The sequence below is a fragment of the Plecotus auritus genome (genome assembly GCF_963455305.1).
Source record: "Plecotus auritus genome assembly, chromosome: 1".
NCBI lineage: Eukaryota > Metazoa > Chordata > Mammalia > Chiroptera > Vespertilionidae > Plecotus > Plecotus auritus.
Window position 1 is genome coordinate 40,119,161 of NC_137770.1, and position 25,236 is coordinate 40,144,396.

Consider the following 25,236-nt stretch of genomic DNA (forward strand, 5'->3'; position numbering starts at 1 on the left):
CTAAAAGAAAAATGCAAACACAACGTAACCATACTTTATTTGACTGCATCTTATTTAGACAGCTTGCACATTTAAATCCCATTAAATCTCTCTCTCCAAAAGGATACGGGACAATAGGAGAAAATTATGCAGCAATATCCAGTCATCAAACAGCAGTCCAATATTTTGAGATACACGTGATATTTTATACTCAACTCATATCTGACGTCAATATAATTTATAGTTATGTTTTTACAAACCTGAAAGCCCTGTAACATTTTAGCACTCATTTTAGTGATGTCATGGTGCACTGAAAAGTAACTGATGCACTACCAATTTGCTTTTATCTATGCCCCTGAAAAGTGATGAATTTCATGATTTTTAGACACCATAATATACACATCCAGTCTTATACATGTCAGCCAATACCATAACACAGGGCAAGGTAAAGTTAAAACATGTGACAAACAAACTCCTTTACAAAGATTTGTCAAGCAAGTGGAGAGGGTGATTTGGGGAAGAGGCAGAAAATATTAAAAACAAATTTTTAATATTTTTTCTTTCTTATTTTAATTTTGCTGGCTTCAACTTCAAAAACTATTGTCTGGTTACTGACCTGTGGATTACTCTTGAGTAGTTTTATTTTAACATAATGGAAATTGTAATCAGTCCACACATCAAAAATGGTAGTATACCCGTTAGCTTCTTCAATACTAACATATATAGCTTCATGGTAGCATGTATAAAAAATGTTCAGCAGTATTAACTGCCAAACCAGTGTCAGTGGATAGCACAGTCAGTCTTAAAGAGGCAGCACCCCTTTAAAAGAAAGTTGCACCAATTTTGCTCAGGTTTAGCCAAGTGAACTCACTCTATCAATTTTAAATTGAATTTTTTAGATTATTCAAGAAAAATAAAAGCCCAATATCAAAAAGTAAATTAATGTTTGATTCCCTTTTAATTGGAATAGAAATTAATTTTGGTTATCAAGTTAGAAGTTAAAATTTTAGTCTACTTAAGTAAACAATTTTTGCATACCCAATTAAAGACATAAAGTAGACACTTATTTAACATAAACTAGTCAAACAATACAGCAACCATATGACTTTTTATCACATGGCTATGGTCATATTTATAAATAACCAGTCAATTTGGCAAAACTTAGTCAATTCAGAGGGAAAGGGTCAGTAGTAATGGTTTCATTGACAACCTGCCAAAAACATAATTGTTGAACTGAAAATCCAGCATGTGTCTACTTTAGAACTGTCCCCTTTAGTGAGTCAAGCAAATGTATGTTCATCAATAATCATTACCTATGAACCAGCAAGTCAAATATAAAGTGGTGAGAGAAAATCTGGTGATGTAAGTACTGTACTGTGTTTTTTTTTTAGTTCAGTTCCCTCCATATTAAAAATAACAGAAGCATCACAATAATTGGTATTCCTCTAAATGCTAGAGCCCAAATGAAGTTTGACCAAAATCATACTCAAAATGGTCAACTGAAAAGCTGAGTATTGTGTGGTCATATTTTAATGTAACCAGGATTCTGCCCATTCAACTTTCAAGAGCAATATAAAATGGAAAGAAAAAGGTTTCTTTAATAATAAGGAACTATAAATGATCCCACCAGCAGAAAGATTTATTTTCACCAAATCTGTTTATCTTTATTTTAAAAGTACTTGTTACCATGTTCACTTTCAAGACATTACACTGAGCAAAGAGCAGCTTTCCTTTAAAAAAAATAAAAAAATAAAAAGGACAACAAACTTTCCTGAAAGGGGGCTTTTACCAACTGTTAATGGAGGTAGGGTTTTAAAAAAAAATACAGTAATCATAGTCATAAAATAAAATTCAAACCAAATACTAGAAAAGAAGTAAAGCATATCCAAATGAAAGAAAAAAGCATAGATTCCTATAAAACATTTTTCACAGAGAATGAATTTTTTTTCCCCCATGGGTACCTAGGTTTTCCAGCTAAATAAATTATCCATCACAGGTTTCCTGACTCAATTGAAAGCAATTAATTTTAAAATTTGTTATAGTGCACAGACTGACCAAAACACAATTTATGAGCATAGTGATGGCTATTGAAAACCCATAAGAACTCATTCCAAAAAAAAATTCCATTTCTCACTTTTGTTTTTCTAGGAACTAAGCAAAGTTCCCCCAAGTATTTGCTCAAATAAGTGGAAAGTAAATAAAATCAGTTTAAAGTGGATACAATGCACCTTAAAAGACCAAGAACCAAAAGTGAAACATTTCAAGAAATGAAAGCAATGTGAATCCTAATCAAGTGGGAAAAAACTTCCACCTACACTGTAAAAGCTGTTCTTCACAGCTTAGCAATAATTTTGATTAAATAAAATCATATCAGTTTACATTAATTTTCTATTCTTTTCCAAAAATTCCCTCACTCTCAAGAAAAAAGTGCATCCAAAACCCAGCAATTCCCAGCTCCACCAACTTTCTCATCCCCTTTGGAGCCATTTCTCAAAGATTTTTCCGAGTAAATTCAACTTCTTACTGTAAAGTAAACCACTCTGTCACTCACCTGGAAAAAGTATCCAAATTATAAAAATCTGAAATAATTTATTATCAAATTTAGAATTTAAATTAAAAAAAAAAGTTTGCTTGCAAAGGCCTTAAAAAAAGAAAAGAAAAAGGTAGCATGCATTAAAAAACTAGAGATGAAGACAAATATACTTATCTACACAAGCACTGGCAGACGCAATTTAATTATCTTTACTCATTGTAAGACACAACCAACCCTAAATTTTTCATTCACTAATCACTGAGGTACCAATATTCAAGAATGGAAAATTTAATATTGAAAAAATAAAACCTAAAACTGAAGCTTTCCCCCTACCTCCTTCAGAAAACTATGGCAGGTTTCATGTGAAATGTTAGTATACTTAAGAGATTTTTACAATCTACATTGGCTTTTTTAAGGAACAAAAATAATGTTCCACTTACTGGTTCTGTGGTAAAATGATCAGTTTGTTATTCATTACATTGTCAGCAGACTTTTGCAAATGAACAAACAAATCTTGGCAATCAACTGGCACATCTTGTTGGTACCAAAAAAACTCTTTTAAGTTTAAAACAATCTCTTTTAATTCAGAACAAATGCGCCATGCCAAAGTGCAACAAATGTTGTGCGACACTCAATGAGACACTGACAGATAAGAACTGCATGGAAATTACTAAATCCACCTGCAAAGCAATTCTGTACAAATTGCATTGCATGCAAAGGTCGATTCTGAGTGGTTGGAGAGTTGTTCCTTGATGTCAGTTTCTCAACGCAGCCACAATTTAAGTCGCAGTGCATCAACTCCATTTAAATAGTATCTGAACAGCCTCTTATCTCGAACAAAACCAAGATTTTCATAAAGTTTCAAAGCAGACTTATTCGTTATTTCTGTTTCCAAAACAACCTTCAAAAAATAAGAAAAACTAAGTTATAATGTTATATATTTGAAACTAATTTATAATTTCATAATTTGACAAATCACTTAGATCAAGTATTTTTTTAAAAAACATACCATACTTAACTTTTTAAAAATTGATAGCTAAAACAGTAATTATTAAAAACATACAGAAAAAACACACACAAAAATAGTCATCAAAAGTTTAATAATAATTCTTTTTGGGGAGAAAGGGGGTGGAAACACTGAAACATGTTCTGTTCTACTGATTTTTGTGATATTTAGAATTTTTAGTAATGAAAATATGTTCAAACTAAGACAAAGATAAATAATTTCCCTGTGGACAATAGTAGTGTGACAAAAAGATGGAAAGAACAAAAAAAAAATCAATGGTTTAGAAAATAAACCAGTATTTGAAAGTGTTCACATTGACTTCCAACTCCTATATTTTCTTTTTCTTTTTAAATAACTACAGGTATTTTACTGTATTTGTGTATGTAAAGAACAAGATTAAGTATTAATCCTAATATATAAAAAGCCAGGGGCTGTCACAACTGAACGGATGACCGAACAGCAGGCTGTGTGGGGCGACCAGGCTGGCAGGGGGGGTTAGTGAGGGACGACCGAATGACTGAACAGCAGGCTGCGTGGGGCAATCAGGCCAGCAGGGGGGGGGGGGCAGTTGGGGACGACCAGGCCAGCAGGGGGGGCAGTTAGGAACAATCAGGCCAGCAGGCAGAGGCAGTTAGGGGTGATCAGGCTGGCGGCGGGGGAGGGGGCGAGGGGGAGGGGGCAGTTAGGGGCGATCAGGCAGGCAGGCAGGCGAGTGGTTAAGAGCCAGCAGTCCCAGATTGTGAGAGGAATGTCCGACTGCCGGACATCCCCTGAGGGGGCCTGGACTGGAGAGGGTGCAGGCTGGGCTGAGAGGTCCCCCCCCCAGGCCCGTCCACGAATTTTGTGCACCGGGCCTCTAGTCTATTTATAACTTTGTCTCATATGCAGGAAGTTTTCCTTATACAATATACACTCAAACTATAGGTTTACATGCTTGTTAAAGGGGTGCCATATTTTCATTAATTTGTCATCATTTATCCCAATGACAACTACCACACTTGTCTAGAGTCCACACCAGAGTCTGCAAACTATAGCCCTTGGGTCAAATGTGCCCATGTCTATTTTTGTAAATAAAGTTTTATTGGAACACAGCCAAGGCCATTTGTTTACATTAGGTTTATGGCTGCTCTCTTCATTTACAAAGACAGAAATGAGTAGATGCATCACATATCTATGGTCCATGAAGCCTAAAATATTTACTACTTGGCATTTTGCAGAGAAAATTTGCTTAACCTAGACCAGTGGTCGGCAAACTGTGGCTCTCGAGCCACATGTGGCTCGTGAGCTGCAGTTGGCTGCTCTGTTGACTAATGAGTTTGCCAACCACTGGGATAGGGGCTTAATCACAAGGAACAACAACAGACTGTAATTATTGGAATTGAGAGTCTAGGTCAGTAGTCGGCAAACTCGTTAGTCAATAGAGCGGCAAACTGCGGCTTGCGAGCCGCATGTGGCTTGTGAGCCTCAGTTTGCCGACCACTGACCTAGACCAAAGGTACCCAAACTTTAGTGTACCTGGAGGGCTTGTTAAAAAAAAAAATTGCTCAGCCCCACCCCCAAATTTCTGAGTAGGTTTGGGGTGGGGCCCAAGAATGTGTACTTTTTTAAATTGCCAGATGATGCTGGTCAGGGGGCTAAATACAATACTTTAAACAGAAAAATACATAAAGTATTATTGTCTTTCTGGGTCTTTTTTAATATTACTGTAGCAATGGCCCTGACGATGATACTTTTGAAAATTATATGATTTTCTTTCCTTAATTTATTTAACCTTCCTCTAGCAAAACATCCTTTATCCCACCCTCCCAACTTTTATATTCATAGCTCTATTGCTTTTCTATTGATTCTAAACCTACTCATTGAGAATTATCAATACAGTGAGCCATGGTTACTGTCAGGATGTTATAACCCTCAGGTGTTTCGAGTGGGATTAAAAGGGCAAAATATTATTAAACAAAGGCCCAAGTGAAGCCTTTGAGCATGTTCCTATTCCAACTCAAGCTATCAAAAAATCTAACAAGAATTCAAACAAAAAATGAAATTGAGAAAAGATTGTACCTCAACTCATCATATCCAATAACTGAACTATGATTAACTCCTCCTCCATGATCCCATATGTCAGTAACAAGATATCCATCACAATAATGCCTCAAACCTGAAAACTAGGAGTCATCCTAGAACCTCTTTCCTTTCCAACCCCCTATGTCCAAGCACTGAGTATTTCCATTTTCTCTCTTAAATCTCTCCCAAACTGGTCCTCTTCTTTCTATCCTCATTGATAACACTCTAGTCTGAGCTGCCATCAACTTTCACTGTAAGTACAAGAGCTTCCTAACTCAAAGATCTCCCATTCTCTAAGTAGTATGATGCTCTTGTTAATTCCCTGCTTGTCCTCAAGATAAAGTCCGTAAATTAAAAATAATCTAAAGAAATCTAAAAGTCCCATCAAAATTTGGTCTCTACCTACCTTGCAAACTTTGTCTCTCCCGTTGCTCTCCACAATCAACACTAAACTTTCAGTTTCTGGAATCTACTGAGATCTTTCCTACCTTAGACCTTCACATAATCTGTTTTCTCTGTTTAGAAGTATGCTCTTCCTACCCTCCTTGCTTTTGGCCTTAGCTTGTCACTTCCAGACTGAATCAAGTATATCCCTTTCCTTTTATACAACCTCACAGCACTCTGCACCACTCCTTATTCCACTGCATTCTCATTTAACATTTGATAAGTATGTCATTTCTATTAGTTGGTGAGCCTAACAATGGCTGTGATTATGGATGGGTACCTCCTTCACAGCTACTTCCTCTGCATCTAACACACTGCCTGACATATAGAAATATCTTAAATATTTATTAGTTATATACGTTCTCAGCACCTTTTATTATATTACATAAATATTAAACAAACAAAAGTACTGCCGATCTAGAGAAACCAAGATGGCAGCATAGGTAATTGTCTGCTTCGCACAACAATTTCAAAACTACAACTAAAAGACAAAACGGACATCGTCCAGAACCACAGGAAGGCTGGCTGAGTGGAAATTCTACAACTAGAAGGAGAGAGAAAAGCACACTGAGACTCAGAGGAGCTGCAGGAGGCAGAGGTACTGAGACGCGCGCATGGAGAGGACTGGCAACTGAGTGCACGGCTGACTTTTTCACGTGGGAGGGAGACAAAAGCTCCTGACTGCACTGAACTCCAGTTCCGAGTGAGACTCTGGGGACCCAGACTCATTTGGGGAGGAACTGGACTGTCTGGCAGCGGGCAAAACTCGAGGGCGGCTTTCTCTCAGAGGTGCTTGCAGCGATTACTGAGGGACACTGAGACCCAGGGGCCTCATTGGGCAGGGCTGACAGGAAGCCAAGGCTGTCTGCTCCGCCCTGAAACTCCGCCCCATCCAAGCTGAGCACAGAGGCTTTTGCAATTTTGCAATCTTGTCTCATAAGAGTGTCTCCAGCACAGAAGTTCTCCCAGCATAGACACAGCTGATCCTCACAGCCAATTGGCCTGGAGGTCAATTCCTCCCAGTGATACCAACAACAATTAAGACTTAACTACAACAAGGCTGAACACACAGTCCACAAAGGGGTGCACCAAGAGTGTCCACTTCAGGTAACTGGGGAGGCTGAGCCACTGTACCCTAGAGGACACCTACCACACAAAGCTACTCTACTAACTCAGGGAAGCAGCGAAAATGCGAAGACAAAGAAAAAGATCACAAATGAAAGAAATGGAGGAAAACAAACGACTGGACATAGAGTTCAAAACCATGGTTCTAAGGTTTTTCAAGAATTTCCTAGAAAAGGCCGATAAATTTAGCGAGACCCTCGAGGACATGAAAAAGGACCAACTAGAAATTAAGCATACACTGACTGAAATAAAAAAATATTATACAGAGATCTAACAGCAGACTAGAGGATCGCAAGAATCATGTCAAAGATTTGAAATACAAAGAAGCAAAAAAAACACTCAACTGGAAAAGCAAAAAGAAAAAAGAATCCAAAAATATGAAGATAGTGTAAGGAGCCTCTGGGACAACCTCAAGCGTACCAACATCAGAATTATGGGGGTGCCAGAAGAAGACAGAGAGCAAGATACTGAAAACCTATTTGAAGAAATAATGACAGAAAACTTCCCCCACCTGGTGAAAGAAATAGACTTACAAGTCCAGGAAGCACACAGAACCCCAAACAAAAGGAATCCAAAGAGGACCACACCAAGACACATCATAATTAAAATGCCAAGGGCAAAAGACAAAGAGGGAATCTTAAAAGCAGCAAGAGAAAAACAGATACCTACAAGGGAGCATCCACATGACTGTCAGCTGATTTCTCAACAGAAACTATGCAGGCCAGACAGGAGTGGCAAGAAATATTCAAAGTGATGAATATCAAGAACCTACAACCAAGATTATTCTACCCAGCAAAACTATCATTCAGAATTGAAGGGCAGATGAAGAGCTTCACAGATAAGAAAAAGCTAAAGGAGTTCATCACCACCAAACCAGTATTATAGAAATGCTGAAAGGTATTCTTAAAGAAGAGGAAGAAGAAAAAGGTAAAGATAAAAGTTATGAACAACAAATACATATCTATCAACATGTGAATCTAAAAATCAAGTGAATAAAAAAACCTGATGAACAGAATAAACTGGTGAATATAATAGAATCAGGGGCATAGAAAGGGAGTGGACTGACAATTCTTGGGGGGAAAGGGGTGTGGGGGGTGCGGGAAGGGACTGAACAAAAATCGTACACCTATGGATTAGGACAGTGGGGAGGGGGGCGGGGGTAAAGGCAGAGGGTGGGGTGGGAACCGGGTAGAGGAGAGCTATGGGGGAAAAAAGAGGAACAATTGTAATAATCTGAACAATAAAGATATATTAAATTTAAAAAATTTAAAAAGTACTGCCAATCTTGTAAATGACCAGAGTACTTAAAGAGAAAGCACCATCTTAAGACAATTACTTATGCAATTAAGTCATAGAAGCAAATCACATGCTAAATACAAACTTTTAAAAGATCTAGAAAGCAAGTAACAGTTCAGGATCATGAGAAAATTTTCCTAAGAAGGCCTAAAATAATACTTGTATAGCAAACATATTGCTTTAAGATAAAAATAAGGAGTCACATCTCTCCACTCTTTAAAAAAAAAACCCACAGAATTTAATGGCTAATTATTTTGTATCTACAATCTGGTAATAGATTTGTTTTGTATATTGAAATAGATAGATAGATAGATAGATAGATAGATAGATAGATAGATAGATAGATAGATAGAAAAAAAATTTTAAAAGTAATGTAGGCCACCTAACACTCCAGTCTGGTCAATACAAGTTTTCAGTTTTGAAGAATTAACTTGGGTAATTCCTAGAATTCTTTTTTAGGCCAGCACCTAAACAACTAAATTACAACTAAAATGTTAAATCAAAACAATATGAGAAGCAATAAAGCTGCAACAACACAAAACTTGGCACTGATTTCACAGAAATAAAAAGGAGTGACAGTTTTAATAAAATAGCTAACATTTATCAAATGCTTACTAAATGTTATGGAAAGCATTTTACATGCATTTATCATTATGGTATTTTCATAATAACCCTATAATTATTATTTTCTCTAATTTACAAATGAATGAAACTCAAGGCCAGTCTCTAAACCTGAACTAGAGCTTAATAGTATTCACTCTTCTATACCTCCCATGATTGATTTTCAAAGTAAAAACAATGCAGCAAATGGAAGCTCTAACATATTTAAAACATGATGAAGGAGATCCAAGTCCATGTTCATTAATATTTGGCAATCTAAAATATTGAAAACATCTGCAGCTAACTACGGCTACATAAATACAAACTGAGGTGTTGAATTACATAGAAAAAAATTTCACAAAGGGCTAACCTTTGTTAAAATAAAAAGGGTCCCTCAGCACACTCACAATTTCTAAACAAAGAGATTATGTATTATTTGACTCAATAGAAAATGCTAGAAAAAAAGTAACTACTTTTTAATACTTAAGAGAATCTGGGTTTATACTGGAAATTCACTATAAAACTATTCTTTTAGTATACATCATGGGGGTATTACATTGGAAGCCAAAGGATAATAAGGTTATTTGGTCCTAAAGAAACTTGACAGTTGAATTCTACTTAACAGAAAAAAAGGATTACAGTGAACTTCTACGGATTCTCTTCACAACAAACCGTTGTTAGAATATGCCAAACCATTACAGTTTAGGAAGCCCTTTTTAATATTATAGGCTGGAAGCTCCTAGAGAGAGGACAGGCTTGTTCACTGCTAGAACCTAAGCACTAGCTCACTGTCTGGCACCTCACAGGCTACTTACACTGATATTGCTGAATGAACACCTTTATTGCTCTTCATAACATTCCTTTAAGATCAGAATTACCATCACATTGCACAGACAAAGAGAGAAATTATAAAAAGTTAAATGACTTGCCTACAATCACACAACTATACTAAGTGACAGCATATGGATCTGGAAGCCAGGCTTCTCATACCCAGTTCTTTAATTAGGCTAAATTACTCAACCAAAAATCCTTATAGTTTAAATAACTCCATTTTACTCTGTTCTTTACATAGCAGCCTCAGTCTCATAGCCAAAATATTTTTCCAGTTAAACTAAAAATGTTAAAATATATAATTATTAAACACAAAAACCTTAAAAATCATCTTATACATTATCATAAGATGTATGTTATTTTTTTAACATGTAACAGGTTTATTATAAGTTATTTAAATGAATTAAGCCACTGTTGGTGGGAATGTAAATTGGGACAGCCTTTATGGAAAACAGTATAGAGGCTCCTCAAAAAATTAAAAAAAAGAACAATCATATGATCCAGTAATCCCACTTCTGGGAATACATATCCAAAGAAACTGAAATCAGGATCTCAAAGAGATATCTGCATTCCCATGTCCATTACAGCATTATTCACAATAGCCAAGATATGAAAACAACTTAAATGACATAAAAATTTTAATTTAGAAAAAGTGTCATATATACAATGGAATACTTTTTATCCTTAAAAAAAATTCCTGCCATTGTGTCAACATGAATGAACCTAGAGGACATTATGGTAAGTAAAATACATCAGATATAAAAAGACAAATACTGTATGATCTCACTTATATATGGAAACTAAAAATAGTCACACTTATAGAAGCAGAGGGTAGATTGATACTTTCCAGGACCTGAGGGGAGGGGGAAATGGGCAGCCAGTCAATGTCTCTCTCTCATCATTGATGTTTCTAACTCTTTCTCCCTCTCCCTTGCTCTTTGAAATCAATAAAAATATTTTTTTAAAAAAATTAGGAAAGTCATGTAAGATGAAATAAAAATATCTATTAGACCAGGAGAATATACATTATTATTTGGGCATAAATATATCTACATTTCAACTTTGTGACTGCTAACTTTGGCTTAATTTACTCCGAATATATCTTAAAATGACAAATGGCAACCAAGAGCAATGTAAACATGACTCAAGATAACAATTCTGCAAAGAGAATAGAAAGTAAAAACTAACCAGATGTGTATACTAAGGCTTCATAAAAATTTCCATATGTATCTGTTAATAGGTTCATATATTTGAAAATATCTATTTTTGTAAAAATTTTAAAAAATAGTAGTACAACCTAAGTAGTAGAAAATGAAATTTAAAACCCTTCTCATAATTTGTCAAAATTCCTTAACACTTTAAAAGAATGGAAAGTTGTTCTAAGTTAATGAAATTAACATGTTGGTTGTTTTATAATGGGTCACTGTATACTTAGAAAATTATAATTTCAAAGTTTTCCTCAAAACAATGAATTATATACAAGACTATTTTTACATGTAATTTTGCTTTTACCAAAAGGTATTGTAACAACTTAGTTAATCCTGCAGATACATTTTTTAATCTTACTATGTACACAAATAAGACAACTGCTGTAGCTAGAAAGGAGGTACAGATAAGATGATAGAAACAAAGAACTAATTATTCAACAAAGATTGGTTCAACAAAGTACATTTAAGAGCCATGTATTATACTCTACCATTAATGCCACACTAAGAATACAGAAGTAAACAAGGAATCTCTGTTCTCCTTAGTGGCTAAGACACAGACTCTGTACAAGTAAATTTAAGCAAAGTACAGTAGTCCCCCCCCCCCCCCCCTTATCTGCAGGGGATATGTTCCAAGACCTCTACTGGATTCCAGAAACCACAAATAGTACCAACCCTACATATACTACATTTTTTCCTATACATACATACCTACGATAAAGTTTAACTTATAAATTAGGCAACTTCACAGGTTATAGACTAGAGGCCCGGTGCAAGACATTCATGCATGGGTGGGGTCCCCTAGGCCTGGCTGGTGATTGGGGCCTATCGGGGCTCTCTCTCCCAGTCCCAATCGGGGAAGGGCTGGCCGGGGCCTGCCGGCTGCTGGACAGGGCCTGGAGGCCTGCCAGCTGCGGGGAGGGACCATGGGAGGTTTGCCGGACCGGACGGGGGGGAGCGATCGGGGGAAACTGGCTGTGGGAGCGCACCTGACCACCCAGAGGACAGCTCCTGCATTGAGTGTCTGCCCCCTGGTGGTCAGTGCGCACCATAGCAACTGGTCAACAGGTCATAACGGTCACTTAGGCTTATATATGTCTTAGCAACCTCAACATACAATTTTTTTTTCTTTCCTTAGGTTGAACGCTTTCACCTTTTCACTTAAAGGAAACACTTTTGGCTTCTCTTTGGCATATCCGCATTACCAGCATTACCACTCTTGTGTTTGGGGGCCATTATTAAGTTAAATAAGGGTAACTGGAATACAAGCACTGCAATAGTCAATCTGATAACCAAGATGGCTACTAAGTGACTAATCTGTGGCAAACATACACAGCGTGAACATGCTGGACAAAGGGAGGATTCTGATGGAGCAGTACAACAACAGTGCAAGATTTCATCATGCTACTCAGAACTGCTGGCAATTTAAAATGTATGAATTGTCTATTTCTGAAATTTTCCATTTCACATTTTCAGAGCCTAGTTGACCAAGGGAAACTGTGAAACCACAGATAAGTAGGGATTACTATATTACAAAAAGGGAAGTAAAGAAAACCAGAGAAGGTACAATTGATTCTGTCCAGAAGGATTAAAGAAAACTTTAAGGAGTTGTTGATATTTTAATTGGGTATTAAAGACTGACAAGTACTTTAATAAGCAGAGGAGGAAGAAGAAGCTACTGGGTCAAGCAAATACATCAGTTAGAAAGTAGTTACAATGGAGTGGAAGGGGAAGAATCCAAACGAAATGGGATGAAATGGCAATATAAAGTAGAACCAACAAATACACTACAATCAAAAAATAGAAGGGCCCAGTTGGTATGGCTCAGTGGTTGAGTGTTGATCCAAGTACCAGGAGGTTATGGTTCAACTCCCAGTCAGGGCGCATGCCCTGGGCTCAATCCCCAGTAGGGGGTGTGCAGGAGGCAGCCAATCAATGATTCTCATTGACTTTTCTCTCTCTCTCCCTCTCCCTTCCTCTCTGAAATGAATAAAAAATATATATATTAAAAAAAAAAGACAAGACTATTTCATAATACATATATCACTAATTTAGGATTTAACCTTGAGACTAAAACAATATAACCAAAATCTCCATATTATTCCTTCAAACTTTCAAAGTAAAACCAATGCCATTTAAACACTTCATCAATTAAGTGAAGCATGTCTCACAGATAGTGATTATGGAAACTCAGAAAAGGCTTAACCATAAGGAATATAATACTCCCTGATCATAGCTTCCCTGTTCACTGGAAATCACTCTACTCAATAGCAATAGAGGGCCGAAACCGGTTTGGCTCAGTGGATAGAGCGTCGGCCTGCGGACTGAAGGGTCCCGGGTTCGATTCTGGTCAAGGGCATGTGCCTTGGTTGCGGGCACGTCCCCAGTGGGAGGTGTGCAGGAGGCAGCTGATTGATGTTTCTCTCTCATCGATGTTTCTGGCTCTCTATCCCTCTCCCTTCCTCTCTGTAAAATATCAATAAAATATATTAAAAAAAAAAATAGCAATAGAGGATCAAACACAGTCTTATCATGCCAAAGATTTCTCCAAACTGTTATACTACTTTTGCAAAGCCTGACTTTCTTCTTGATGAGCTGTCTAAGCCAGTGTGGCTATGGTCCAAACACATAGACTTATAGTCATAAATGTATGTAAATTTTAGTTACCAGCCATGTAAATTATCAAGGTCATTGTACCTTTTACTTTTTTATATTAAAAGCTGCAAACAATATGAGATCCTCCACCATGTGTAATTATCTTATTTGGAGTAAAATTAAATATCATTAAATTCTAGACTTCTCTGTGCTGCCCAGTGTGTCTGTAGGCCTTCTCATACAACCACCATTTAGTGTGATCTGTCAGAATACAAACTAATGAAAACAAGAAGTATGAGTATATTCTGCAGTAAATCTCTATATTCTGACAATGAAATGTGTTCATGAGATATCATTAAATGGAAAAACTATTACAGAATAATTGTGATTTCATTTTTTATAAAAAAAAAAAAAGTATTACACAGCTGCATACAGGTGTGCTTAGAAAATGGGAGGATGAATATCAAAAGATTAATTGTAGCTTTAAGTGGAGAGATGAATGAAGAGTTAAAGAGCACGAGGACAGTGGAAGGTACATTATACCAAAACACACACACACACACACACACACACACACACACACACACACAAAATGGTTAATTCTTGTGTCTAGATTTTGTATAAAAAAGAAAATTTTTTTAAAAAGTAAGGCAAGTTACTTAAGGTCAGTATGTTGTCAAAAAAAAATTATTTAATTTCAAGTATTTTGTGAGCTAATGCACATTTGCCCTCCAATAATAAAGACAAATGTCCAAATGTCACTTGTATCACTCATACAGTTACTAGACATAAAAATGCAACTTTGTTCCTTTAGTCATCATTGCTATACAGACATTTATACTTCCCCTTATTTATACTTATTCCCTCTCAAATTATTCAATAGTAAATCTTAACAGTCCCAACTATCACCATTATTTACTGAGCACCTACCATGTTTAAAGCCCAGTGCTATAGCATACAAGAAATTATACCTGCCATAAGGCCTTAGAAAAAAAGCTGAAAAGAGATGCTCTGAGGTTAATATATAGATGGCTCTACATTAAAAAAGTAATTGTCTTCACCCACCTTCCCCAAGCCTTATCATTATTTAATGCTGAAAGATGTTTGTCAAATGTGAAATGTCCTTCATGAGTTGACAGTTGGCCCACAGTTAAAAATAAAACTTTTATTTAGAAAGAAACTAAGGTTAATATGTAACTTACAATAAGTGATAACTGATAACAAATCCTCTGAATACCAATTCCTCTGAATACCATTTATTTACTGAAAATGTCTAAGATTTTACCTTTACATTTAAAAAACAACCAATTTTAGCTCCAATTATCACCTTAAAATTTGTTCTAGGTCAAAATTCATATGTTTAAATAATATATAATTTCACTACAAGTTGCATTTGTACATTAATAGTTTGCTATAAGACCTGCAGTATAATTATCATGGGATATTTATAAAAATACTCAGTAGAATACTGCCTAAAAGGTCTTAAATATTTAGAAAGACTTACCTCATCACAGTCTCCTTCAACCATAGCATATATAGCTTTCTTAACCAAGTTAGTACCTAGAATATAGATCTGAGTATTAATGAAGGAAAAATGTAATTAGTTTCTTAAAGATAGCTAAATTATAACATCATAATAAGCATATAAATGTCAAATGCTGAGTTCTACCTTGAATGCAGATACACAGATTATCTTAAATTAAGTGAGAAAAATTTTAGATTTAAAATGGAAGGCCAAGAGAACCTACACATAGCAATATAAGTTTCCTCTTGAAAGACCTGAGCAAGTCCTGATATATTCCTTTTTCTCAGGTGTAATTACTTGCTCCAAGCAGGAATTTCTGCTATTCTGTTTGAAGGGAAAAGGGAAAAAAAGAAAAAGGCAAGATATAATATGGCCAAGCAACCCAGGAACTTCTTGAGCCGAACTCACTGCATGTGAACCAATCTTGCCAAAGATCACACTAGAACTGCTGTGACCCTAAGTAGGCCCAAGACACTGGATTGGTTCCTACAAACCTTATTGTGAGCATGGGGCACACTTAAGTCTGGTATTCCCATACTAGAGGCTTGGTGCACAAATTTGTGCATGGGTGGGGTCCCTAGACCTGGCTGACGATCGCGGAAGGAACAGACGCCGGACGCCGACATAGGCACCTTGCCACCACACAGTTCCCCGCCTCCTTCACTCACTCCCACACCGCCACCATGGCAGGCGGGCGGCAGACTGATTGGGGCCTGCTGGCAGGGTGAAGGGACCATGAGAACGAGGTTGGATGGCTGTGGGAGTGCACTGACCACCAGGGGGCAGCTCCTGCATTGAGCGTCTGCCCCCGGTGGTCAGTGCACGTCATAGCGACTGGTCGACTGGTCGTTCCGTCTTAACAGTTGCTTAGGCTTTTATATACACTGAGTGGCCAGATTATGATCTCTGAACGCATAATAATCTGGCCACTCAGAGTGTGTGTGTGTGTGTGTGTGTGTATATGAGGCCCGGTGCATGAATTCGTGCATGGGTGGGGTCCGGCCAGCCTGGCCAGGGGGAGGGGACATGGGCGGCTGGCTGGCCTGCCTGCTGGTTGAACTCCTGGTCGAGGGGACAATTTGCATATTAGCCTTTTATTATATAGGATATACACTGAGTGGCCAGATTATTATGCGTTCAGAGATCATAATAATCTGGCCACTCAGTGTATATAGATGATGTCAGTGGTGTGTCTGCAAATGTCTAATAAAATATATCCTAGGTTAGGGTCAGATATATTTGGTACATTAAAGGGAAAACAACTGCCAAATGTGAATTTTAAGAAAGAAATCCAAATTTTATAAGAAATCTCGCAATTCTCAAAACATGAGCAAACACATTATTTGGGCCAAACAAAATGTCTGAGGGCTAAGATGCAACCTTCAAGCCACCGGCTTCTGCCTTCCGAAGCAGCCAGACAACTGCCTATCATTTTCCAAGAGTCCTTATCAGCTCTTTTTAATGTATCAAAGTCTCAAACCTGGCTTATATTACAAGCCTGATTCATTAAAAATCTTGGTGGTAAACTATAACACTGTAAGTTGGTTAAACTTAATATATTAAGTGAACCTATTCTTAATGATTTCCCAGGATAACTAAGACTGTGTCTTAAATTGGACAATAATACTAATAGTTGAGAAAAAACTGCAAGACAAAACTGTTGTTAATTAAATACTGGTACAGGTATCAAATATTCTTTCATGAATACTAACTTAGCTTCAATACATCCCAAAATTTGACTTGCTCAAACAAGTACTTGTCAATCTGCTCTTACATCTTAAACAAAGAGCCAGTAGGTCCTAAACATTAGGATAGGCTTAGAGCACAGTCATCTTGGGAAGCTTCAGCCCTCCTTCTATCAAGACAAACAAGATTCTCAGCGGGAGGGCCTATGTATTTGTTTTTTAATCACCCAGGTGACTCTAATGACCATTGTAAGATTAACTGAAAAATGCCAAAAATGGTAGATCCAAGAAAGAGAGAATTAGGAACGGTAAGAATTCCTTTTCCTGGTCTTCTTTGAATTGTTAATACAATTACTAGTACTAAATAATGGTAACAATTTCTCCATTATTTTGCCTTGATTGAGGTCCACTTCACCCAAGCATAGACAGCTTAGGGCTATGATCAAGTACCCTAAGAATGCTATAAAAACTGCAGCAATTGGTATAATGCAAAGCATTCTGAACATAATAATGTTAGGAGGTAAAAAATGGTCACCTGCTACTTATTAAAAAGATAACCTCTCAATTTTTAAAAATCATTAACAACATTTTGGTTCTCTGGCCAGTGTGGTTCAGTTGGTTGGGGGTCGTCCCTTGCACTGAAAGGTTGCCAACTTGATTCCCCTGTGTGCTTTGGACTCGATTGGGGGTGGGGGGTTTTTGAAGGAGGCAGCTCTCACTTCAATGTTTCTCCCTCTCTCTTAAAAAAACACACAGATTTTGGAAATATTTTTAGGTAAAAACAATCTTGATTTTCTTTCCTTAGCATCATGCTCATTTCCACATATTTACATTTAAGTCTTCTGCTTCAAAATACAAAAAATAACTCATGCATTCTTTTAATGACATAACATTTTCCTTACCAATGCCATTTCTCCTGTATTTGGAATCCACGGCTAACATGGCTATATAACCTCTGCGGAACATCTTTTTGTGCATGTCCAACTTGCAAACGATGGCACCTACACACTCCTCCCCTACCATGGCCTTAAAAATAAACAAACAATTATGAAGAACATAATGCCACCAGGTACTGTACCCAGGGAAATAGCAACCAACCACTGATCAGCATTTTTGAAGGAGGAAGAGATAATGAGAATTCTAGCAAGAGAGCAGAAGTTTCAGAAATCTAAATCCCAAAGCTCCTTCAAATGTTCTAGTTTTAATATCTTTCAACATTCTTTAAAACATGAATTTCTTATGTGTATTATCAAAGCATAAGGGGGGAAAAGCAAAATTCCATAGGTAAACATTCAAGTGCTTTATAAAAGGTCTCTAATTATAATTAGCTTCATAAGAGGTTTATAATGATATTATTTGCAATAAATACATATTTAAGATTTGGAAAGGAGGAATATGTGAAAATAGCTTTTTAAAGAAAAAGTCTTCATTAAAATATGATAAAATATTGTGAAACTTGCTTATTGGCAAAGTACAATAACTTTAAATTTATAATAAAGCTTTTGTGAAAGATATGACATGATTTATACTTGAACAAATTTTGATCAGGAAAAAAATGTGAAATATTTTCAGAAAAAGGATTGTTTTAAGATATTCCTTGGATCCTAATCAAGGGGTTATTGTTATTGAGATACTACAAAGTATAGATGGATATACAATGGTCTCATTTTTAGGACACTCTTGACAGTGAAGTCATTATCATAAAGCTCATAGTATATCTAGAACTCAAAATCATAGCTTTCTATTTAAACAAAAATGTACAGCTTTCCAGAGTAATTAAGATTTCCTATTTTTTTGAAAACTAAAAATATGGTTTTCAAAAATTGCATCACTGATAAAATTTTCTAGTAATACTATATATAGTCTGGTCACTATAAATAGGGCAATAGCTCCAATTGTTTAATAATGTGTAAGCCAGAAATACTTATTTGCTGTTAAAAGCCCTCATTAGAAAAAAAATGAAAACTTCAAATTATCTCTTCATACTATTAACTTTTCAGAAGAAACTATTTCAAAAAAAAACAGGAATGGGTTAAAAAAATTAATAAGTAAAGCCCAATTTATACTTAACTAGAGGCCTGGTGCATAACATTCATGCACTGGGGTGGGGGGGGGGTCCCCTCAGCCCAGCCTGCACCCTTTAGCAGTCCAGGAGCCCTCAGGGGGTGTCTGACTGACAACTTGGGCCTAAGCCAGTCAGACATCCTTAGCGCTACTACGGAGGTGGGAGAGGCTCCTGCATCAGCCCAGCTTGTGGCTGAGCGGCGCTCCTCCTGTGGGAGAGCACTGACCACCAGGGGGCAGCTCCTGCGTTGAGAGTCTGCCCCCTGGTGGTCAGTGTGCATCATAGTCGTTGCGCCGTTTGGTTGATTTGCATATTACCTTTTTATTATATAGGATACCTATTTTAATTTAAATCTGTTAAGATTGTTTTAGTCCATCATTCTATAATTTGATTATAAAACCCCTTTTTAAAAAAACTGTGGAGAAATCTTTTAGGCATGATAATTCTAATCTATTTCATGCAAATTAAATTAGGTCAGAAAAATCCTTTTAAAGGAATATTAAATTCAACAATCCACACTAATTAATTTATATTTTATCACATAATCCAAAAACATTTGGGGCCATTTTCATTTATGATAAATCAATCTGATTCTTTCAAAATCTTTTGAAAACCTGAAATTTACGCAAAAATTGCTTGAACTTTTTCACATGAAAACTCACTTCAAATATATATGTGTGGTTGTGGTGCACATGTGTACATATTACAGACCAAATGGTACGTTAAAAAAATTTGGGGCCTGACCTCATTAGCTAGGGAAAATGGAAATCTCTGCTATGAAACTGTAGAATAACTACTTTTAGCAGTGAATAAACCATCCAAAAGAGGACAATTTTAAAACCACTACATACAATAGAGCTGGACAATACATTCAAATTATATAGAAATTTCAAACAAATCTTCTTTGTCCGTTGACCAAGGACGTAACAAGCAAAGTATATTAGTTCCCTCTTGGACTATATTGATTTCTTCCTAATTAAGAATATATAGGAACAAGAATGAAGTTGTACATATCATTTAAAAATAAAAGCCCAATATATAATGCATTATTATTAACAAGATGTTGGTAGTGAGGAAGGCCAATGCTATTTTTTCCTGATAAATTGCTGATGAATATACACTTACAAGAATTACTAAACTACTTGTTAATTTTTTCCAAATAAAAGCTTCTGCTATTAAATGTGTTCTTTTTTCAGATAGGAACTGAAAAATTCCTGGCGAGACTTAATTCTAAAGACCAAAGGCTTATCAATCTATGATACAGATATGAAATATAAATTGTGTGAAATGAGAGTCCCAAATTCCAGAACACTACAAATAGGAAAGAAGCGTCGTTTCCAGAGGAAGCCAGAAAGTTAAATTTAGAACAAATAAATGGAAGTACTATACATCACTGGTAATAAGTTTAAGAAGTTCGAAAACGCACCAACTGCAGTTCAAATACCATGAACTGCAATGAAAAATTAGTTAAGTACAGAGTAAGTGACAGTGCCTCCCAGGTGTATAGTACTCTATTTTCACGTTACAATTATTAGAAAGAATCAGAAGAAACTATCATTTGGCCCTGGCCGGGAGGTTCAGTTAGTTGGAACATCATCCTGTACACCAAAAGGTTGTGGGTTTGATTCCCAGTCAGTGCAAATACCTAGGTTTCGGGTTCAATCCCCAGTCAGGGCTCATGTAGGAAGCAACAAGATGTTTCTCTCTTCCTTCCCTTCTCTCTAAAAATCATTAAAAATATATCCTCCAGTGAGAATTAAAAAAAGCAACAACCCTGTCATTTCTGTTAGTCAAATATGGTCAAGAATTGACAATTTTCTAAGGTTCAACCTCAGATATTTTGTTTAATTCATTACAGGATACTCATGGAAACCAGGAATATTTTGGAAGTTTCTAATCACTTGAGATTGATGTTTGTAAGGACAACTGTCCCTTAAGAAGTATAACTTTGTGACATAATCATCTTCACTGAATAGACCAAGGGTATGTCATTTTTCAGGTTCTTGTTTCCAAGTGGCCAGGAGACCTGAGTTCTAGCTTTACCTTCCTGCCACTGAATATCTAGAGATTTAAACATTTTAAAGTCACTCTGGTCCATAATTTTTTTCATTAATAAAATAAATCTGAACTAGATTACCTCTAGGATCCTTTACAGTTCTAAAATGATATGATTTAAAATAAACATGCACATTATATTTGTTTTAAATTAGTTCTTATGGGAAATTCAAAATTTTTAAATGCCAATAAAAAGGCCCGAGGCTACCTAGCCTCTACTTGTTCAGCTATCGTTTTATGTTCCACACCACCAGATTCATACTTGCACTAGTAAATCTTATAGGTCAACCAGTCTTTCATATTTCAATTTCTAGATATTCAGAATTTAATATTAAACAAATTGACTCTTAAGTGCTAAAGCACAAATTAACTGGCAAATTGGGAGGAGTCTATATAAAATCAAAACTAAAGTTTACTAATATTAAGTTTATCAGAGTCTAAAATTGCAGATGAGTTGAGAGGTCTAGGTAATATCAGAACTCAAAAGCTGACTAAATATCATATAGTGGTGGGGAAAAGGTTTACAGTTGTTTGTATGGAAAAATAATAAATAATAATATAAAAATAAACTGTGTTTCATGTACTCACAACTGTAAACCTACCAACCCCTGTATATACAACTATTTTCTGAAATTAACAGAAATATACTATTTCAAGTGTACCTCAATTGTACACTTCTGTGGGTCAATTTACAGTTAAATCAATCTATAATATTTAGCAATTACAATGGAATTTGATATGACATTTATAATACTGCCAAAAAAAATCATTTTCCCATTTTTGGATACAATGGTTAAACTCCTAAGAGGAGTTTCATAGACTATAAAATAGTTCCCACAGTGTAAACTCAAGTTTAGCAAAGTGAACACAGAAAATAGCAGAACAACCATTATTTACAATACTGAGGATATATTTTTAGATTATCACTAAGCTACAGCATCAAAAAGATGGATTTCTGAAGTATTGTTAAAATGTCTTGCAGGGAATTATCAAGTGCAACTAAATCAATGCTGAAACGATAAATAATAGTAGTAGCTTTTCCTTTACATATCATAACATACTCCTTAAAAGCATGTTGTATGTCAGTAAAATTCAATGGAAACAACGTATTTGTGAGTATATGAGACAAAGCACATACCTGCAGTTAATATAAGTGAAAGGTTTCAAAAGAAGTGAAACTGGTCAATATAATTGGAAAGAAACTATTGGAGCCACGAGTACTATGTAAAGTTTAAAAAAATTGTTCCGCTTATTTGTAGCCCCGTCTTTTTTGCTAACATATAAATAAGAATTTTGTCAATTATACTTCACACACGCCAGTATTACTACGAGTATTTAGGCAAATCTATGACCAGTTTCTTAAAAAAGAAAAAAATTTAGTAAAAATTCACACTTTAAGTTTCCTACATTTCACAAAAGGGTATTTGTTTAAGTTTCAGGAGTTTTTCAGCCACCAGAAGTGTTAGTAGCACCATCTGCAATCAAGTACCAGAAGGCAGTCTGGCTACAACTGTTAATTGTCCTGTTGAAGTAAAGGAAACAATCTCCATAATTACAGAATATGCTAGTGAGATTTAATTCTCCAATGTGGCCACAGCAAGTTTACTGACAAATCATGTTCTCCAAAACATGTTTATGCACACACTCTTCCCTGATTAGAGCTGTAATTGAGAGATTAATATGGTCTGCATCCGAACAGAATCATGTTCAAATGACTGCAAAGCACTTGAGGATGAGGGAGGGTAATTAAAGCTAATGCAAACAGGATATAAGACCCCCAACACGCAACAGCACAGGCTTGTTGCATTTACATCAGCATCAAGTTAACCCGGATCACGAATTCTTACCTTCAAAAGTTTCACCAAATACCTAGGAGTACACTCACTTTACATCACGTAGCACACTATGAAAGGCAGACTAGATCCACTGCCACTCTCTCCCTCACACTCCCTGCCCTGCACGGCCTGGATCTCTCTGCTGGGTTCACCCTCCTTTCATTCCATCCACTTACCAAGAAACACAGCTGTGGCCAGTTGTGGATAAAATATCTATAGGTATAAATGGAGTAGGGTTCAGACAGATCTTTGGTGATCAGTCTCATGATATCGGGCATTTGTAGCTCGGATTCATATCGGACATAACGTATCGTCCGATCCTCCCCGGGCTCAACCTCCCTGCTGGAGGGGCTCCTCAAACTGCAGCCGGCGGTCAGGGATGAAGACAGCAGCCGCACCTGCTCCTCCTCCTCCTCCTGCTCGGTGCCCTCCGCCAGTCCATTGCGGGCCGCCGCGGGATCGCTCGCCGCCGCTGCCTCCGCGGGGCTGGGTGAGCGCAGTTCTTGCATGGCTGGGGAGGCAGTGAGGGGGGCTCTCGCCCGAGTGTACCCCGGCTCCTTTTGTTGCAGTCGCTCTGGGGCCCCCGTCGGGGGTGGCCGTGGTCGTGGCCGCCTCGGCCGCGCTGAAAACCTTGCTCTTGAGCGAGGCGGCCGCCCGTAGGTGCCGCAGTTCGGGGCTGATCAATCCGTTGAGCTGCTGCTCCTGTGGCGGCTGAGGGCACCGGAGGCACGGATGCCCCTTGGCCGCCGCCGTCGCCTCGCCGCCCGCCCGACTCCTGCCGCCGCCGCCGCCGCCTTCGTGCTCCTCGTCGTCCTCCTCGTCCTCGCTGCAGCAGGCGAGGGCGGCCCCCGCCGGGAAGGGACAGCGGGCTCAGCCACCGCCGAGGCCGGAGGTGCCGGGGGTGGGAGGAGGCTGCTAGGCCCAGGCGGTACCTCCGCCATCCTAGAGGCAACACACACCGAGAGGGGAGGCCATGAGACCCGGCCGGCGAGCGCCGAGCAAAGGGGGCGACGGGCAGGGGGCGGCGAAGGTGGGGGGAACAAAGGCAGAAACCGTCCCTCACCGAGGTGCCCCCCAATTCCGCGGCGCCCCCCCTCCTGCTCTTCAGCGCCGCCCAGCTGCTCAGCCGGCCACCGTCCCCGTCCGCCCGGGCCCATCCGCCTGCCCTGTCACCGCCGCCCCTCCCGGTCCCTCCGCGAGGCTCACCCAGCACGGGTCCCCGCCACCACCGCCGCCACTCCTCTTTCTCCTCAGCCACTGCCGCCGCCTCCTTCGCCGCCGCGGCCGCCTCCGCCGCCAGGCTCCCACTCCGCCGCCGTCGCCGTAAAGTGCCTCGGCTGTTACCCCGGGTAAAGTTTCCTGGGCCTGGCTTTACGACACTTCCCTGCCTGCCGGCTGCCGGGGCCAAGGGAAAGGGGCGTGGAGGGAGGTGACCTGTGGAGGGGCGGGACGAAGGTGTGGACTGCGGGTTTCGGGGGAGGCGCGTGCTGGTGGGCGGGGCTGTAGGGCGGGAAGTTGCTGGAGGCTTTGAAGTAACTTGCTCCAGTCCCACTCTCCCGGCCTTTAGGGCTCCTCACCCGCGGAGTTTGCAATGCGGGCTGGGGAGGGGTGGGGCCGGGCTGGCGCTCCCGGTTCCAGGCCCGCCGCTCCCACGGAGCTGCCGCAAAGCCCTCCCGACCATATACCAGACTCGTAAAAATGCTTTTCCTCAGCTGTGTCATTTTTAACGTTTGCCCTACGGGGGGGTGGGGGGGTGGGGGGGGGGGAGAGCGAGGCGGGGGCGGGGACGGGCGGTTACCCGAGATCCTAAAAATGGAACGAATCAGGGGAGAAAATCGAAAAGGAGGGAGAGTTAAAATGCGAATTAAGTTCAACTAGTCTTTGCCCCTTTTAGACAAGAGAAGGTGGACAGGTAGTCTTCGGGTATCTCCCTTCACCCCGCCCAGGAAAACTGGAGGTAAATGTGATTGATTTACAGGCGTTGGGCTGCAGCAAGCACGCCTGCGGAAGGTTCGGGGTGGAAGAGAGTGACTAAAAGAGCACATTCCAATTCAGAATACAGAGCATGTATCATAGAAATCTACACTTGAAACCTACACTTGGTTAGTAATATACTCTTATTAACCAATGTCACCCCAATGCATTTAATATTTAAAAATCAAAAAAGAACTAAAAAAGTCAATCGGATGGGGATTTTAAAAAGAAAAAAGAATACATTCCTAAACCTGTGACACGAGTTGTAATAGGGCCCGGACCACCGGTAAAGAGGCCTCCCCGCTCCCCACCCTCTCCCTAACCGTCTGCCTAAGTGAATGCAGCAAGGAAAGAACTGCAGCGCGCTCGCTCTTTCCGCTCTCGGTTCTAAGAGGAACGCAGGCAGGGTAACTCACCAGCAC

At 38.6% G+C, this 25,236-nt stretch overlaps 1 protein-coding gene across 1 annotated transcript; it reads right to left on the reverse strand.

Annotated features, from left to right (window-relative positions):
• On the reverse strand, window positions 1–23,781 carry NAA30 (N-alpha-acetyltransferase 30, NatC catalytic subunit; the record flags this gene model as incomplete). Its single annotated transcript, XM_080665572.1, is given in 6 exon segments — window positions 1–3,413; window positions 15,180–15,235; window positions 17,788–17,911; window positions 23,017–23,331; window positions 23,333–23,709; window positions 23,712–23,781. Coding segments are annotated over 6 exon segments (1,080 nt in total). The 3' UTR covers window positions 1–3,275.
• Between the last annotated feature and the right edge of the window lie 1,455 nt (window positions 23,782–25,236).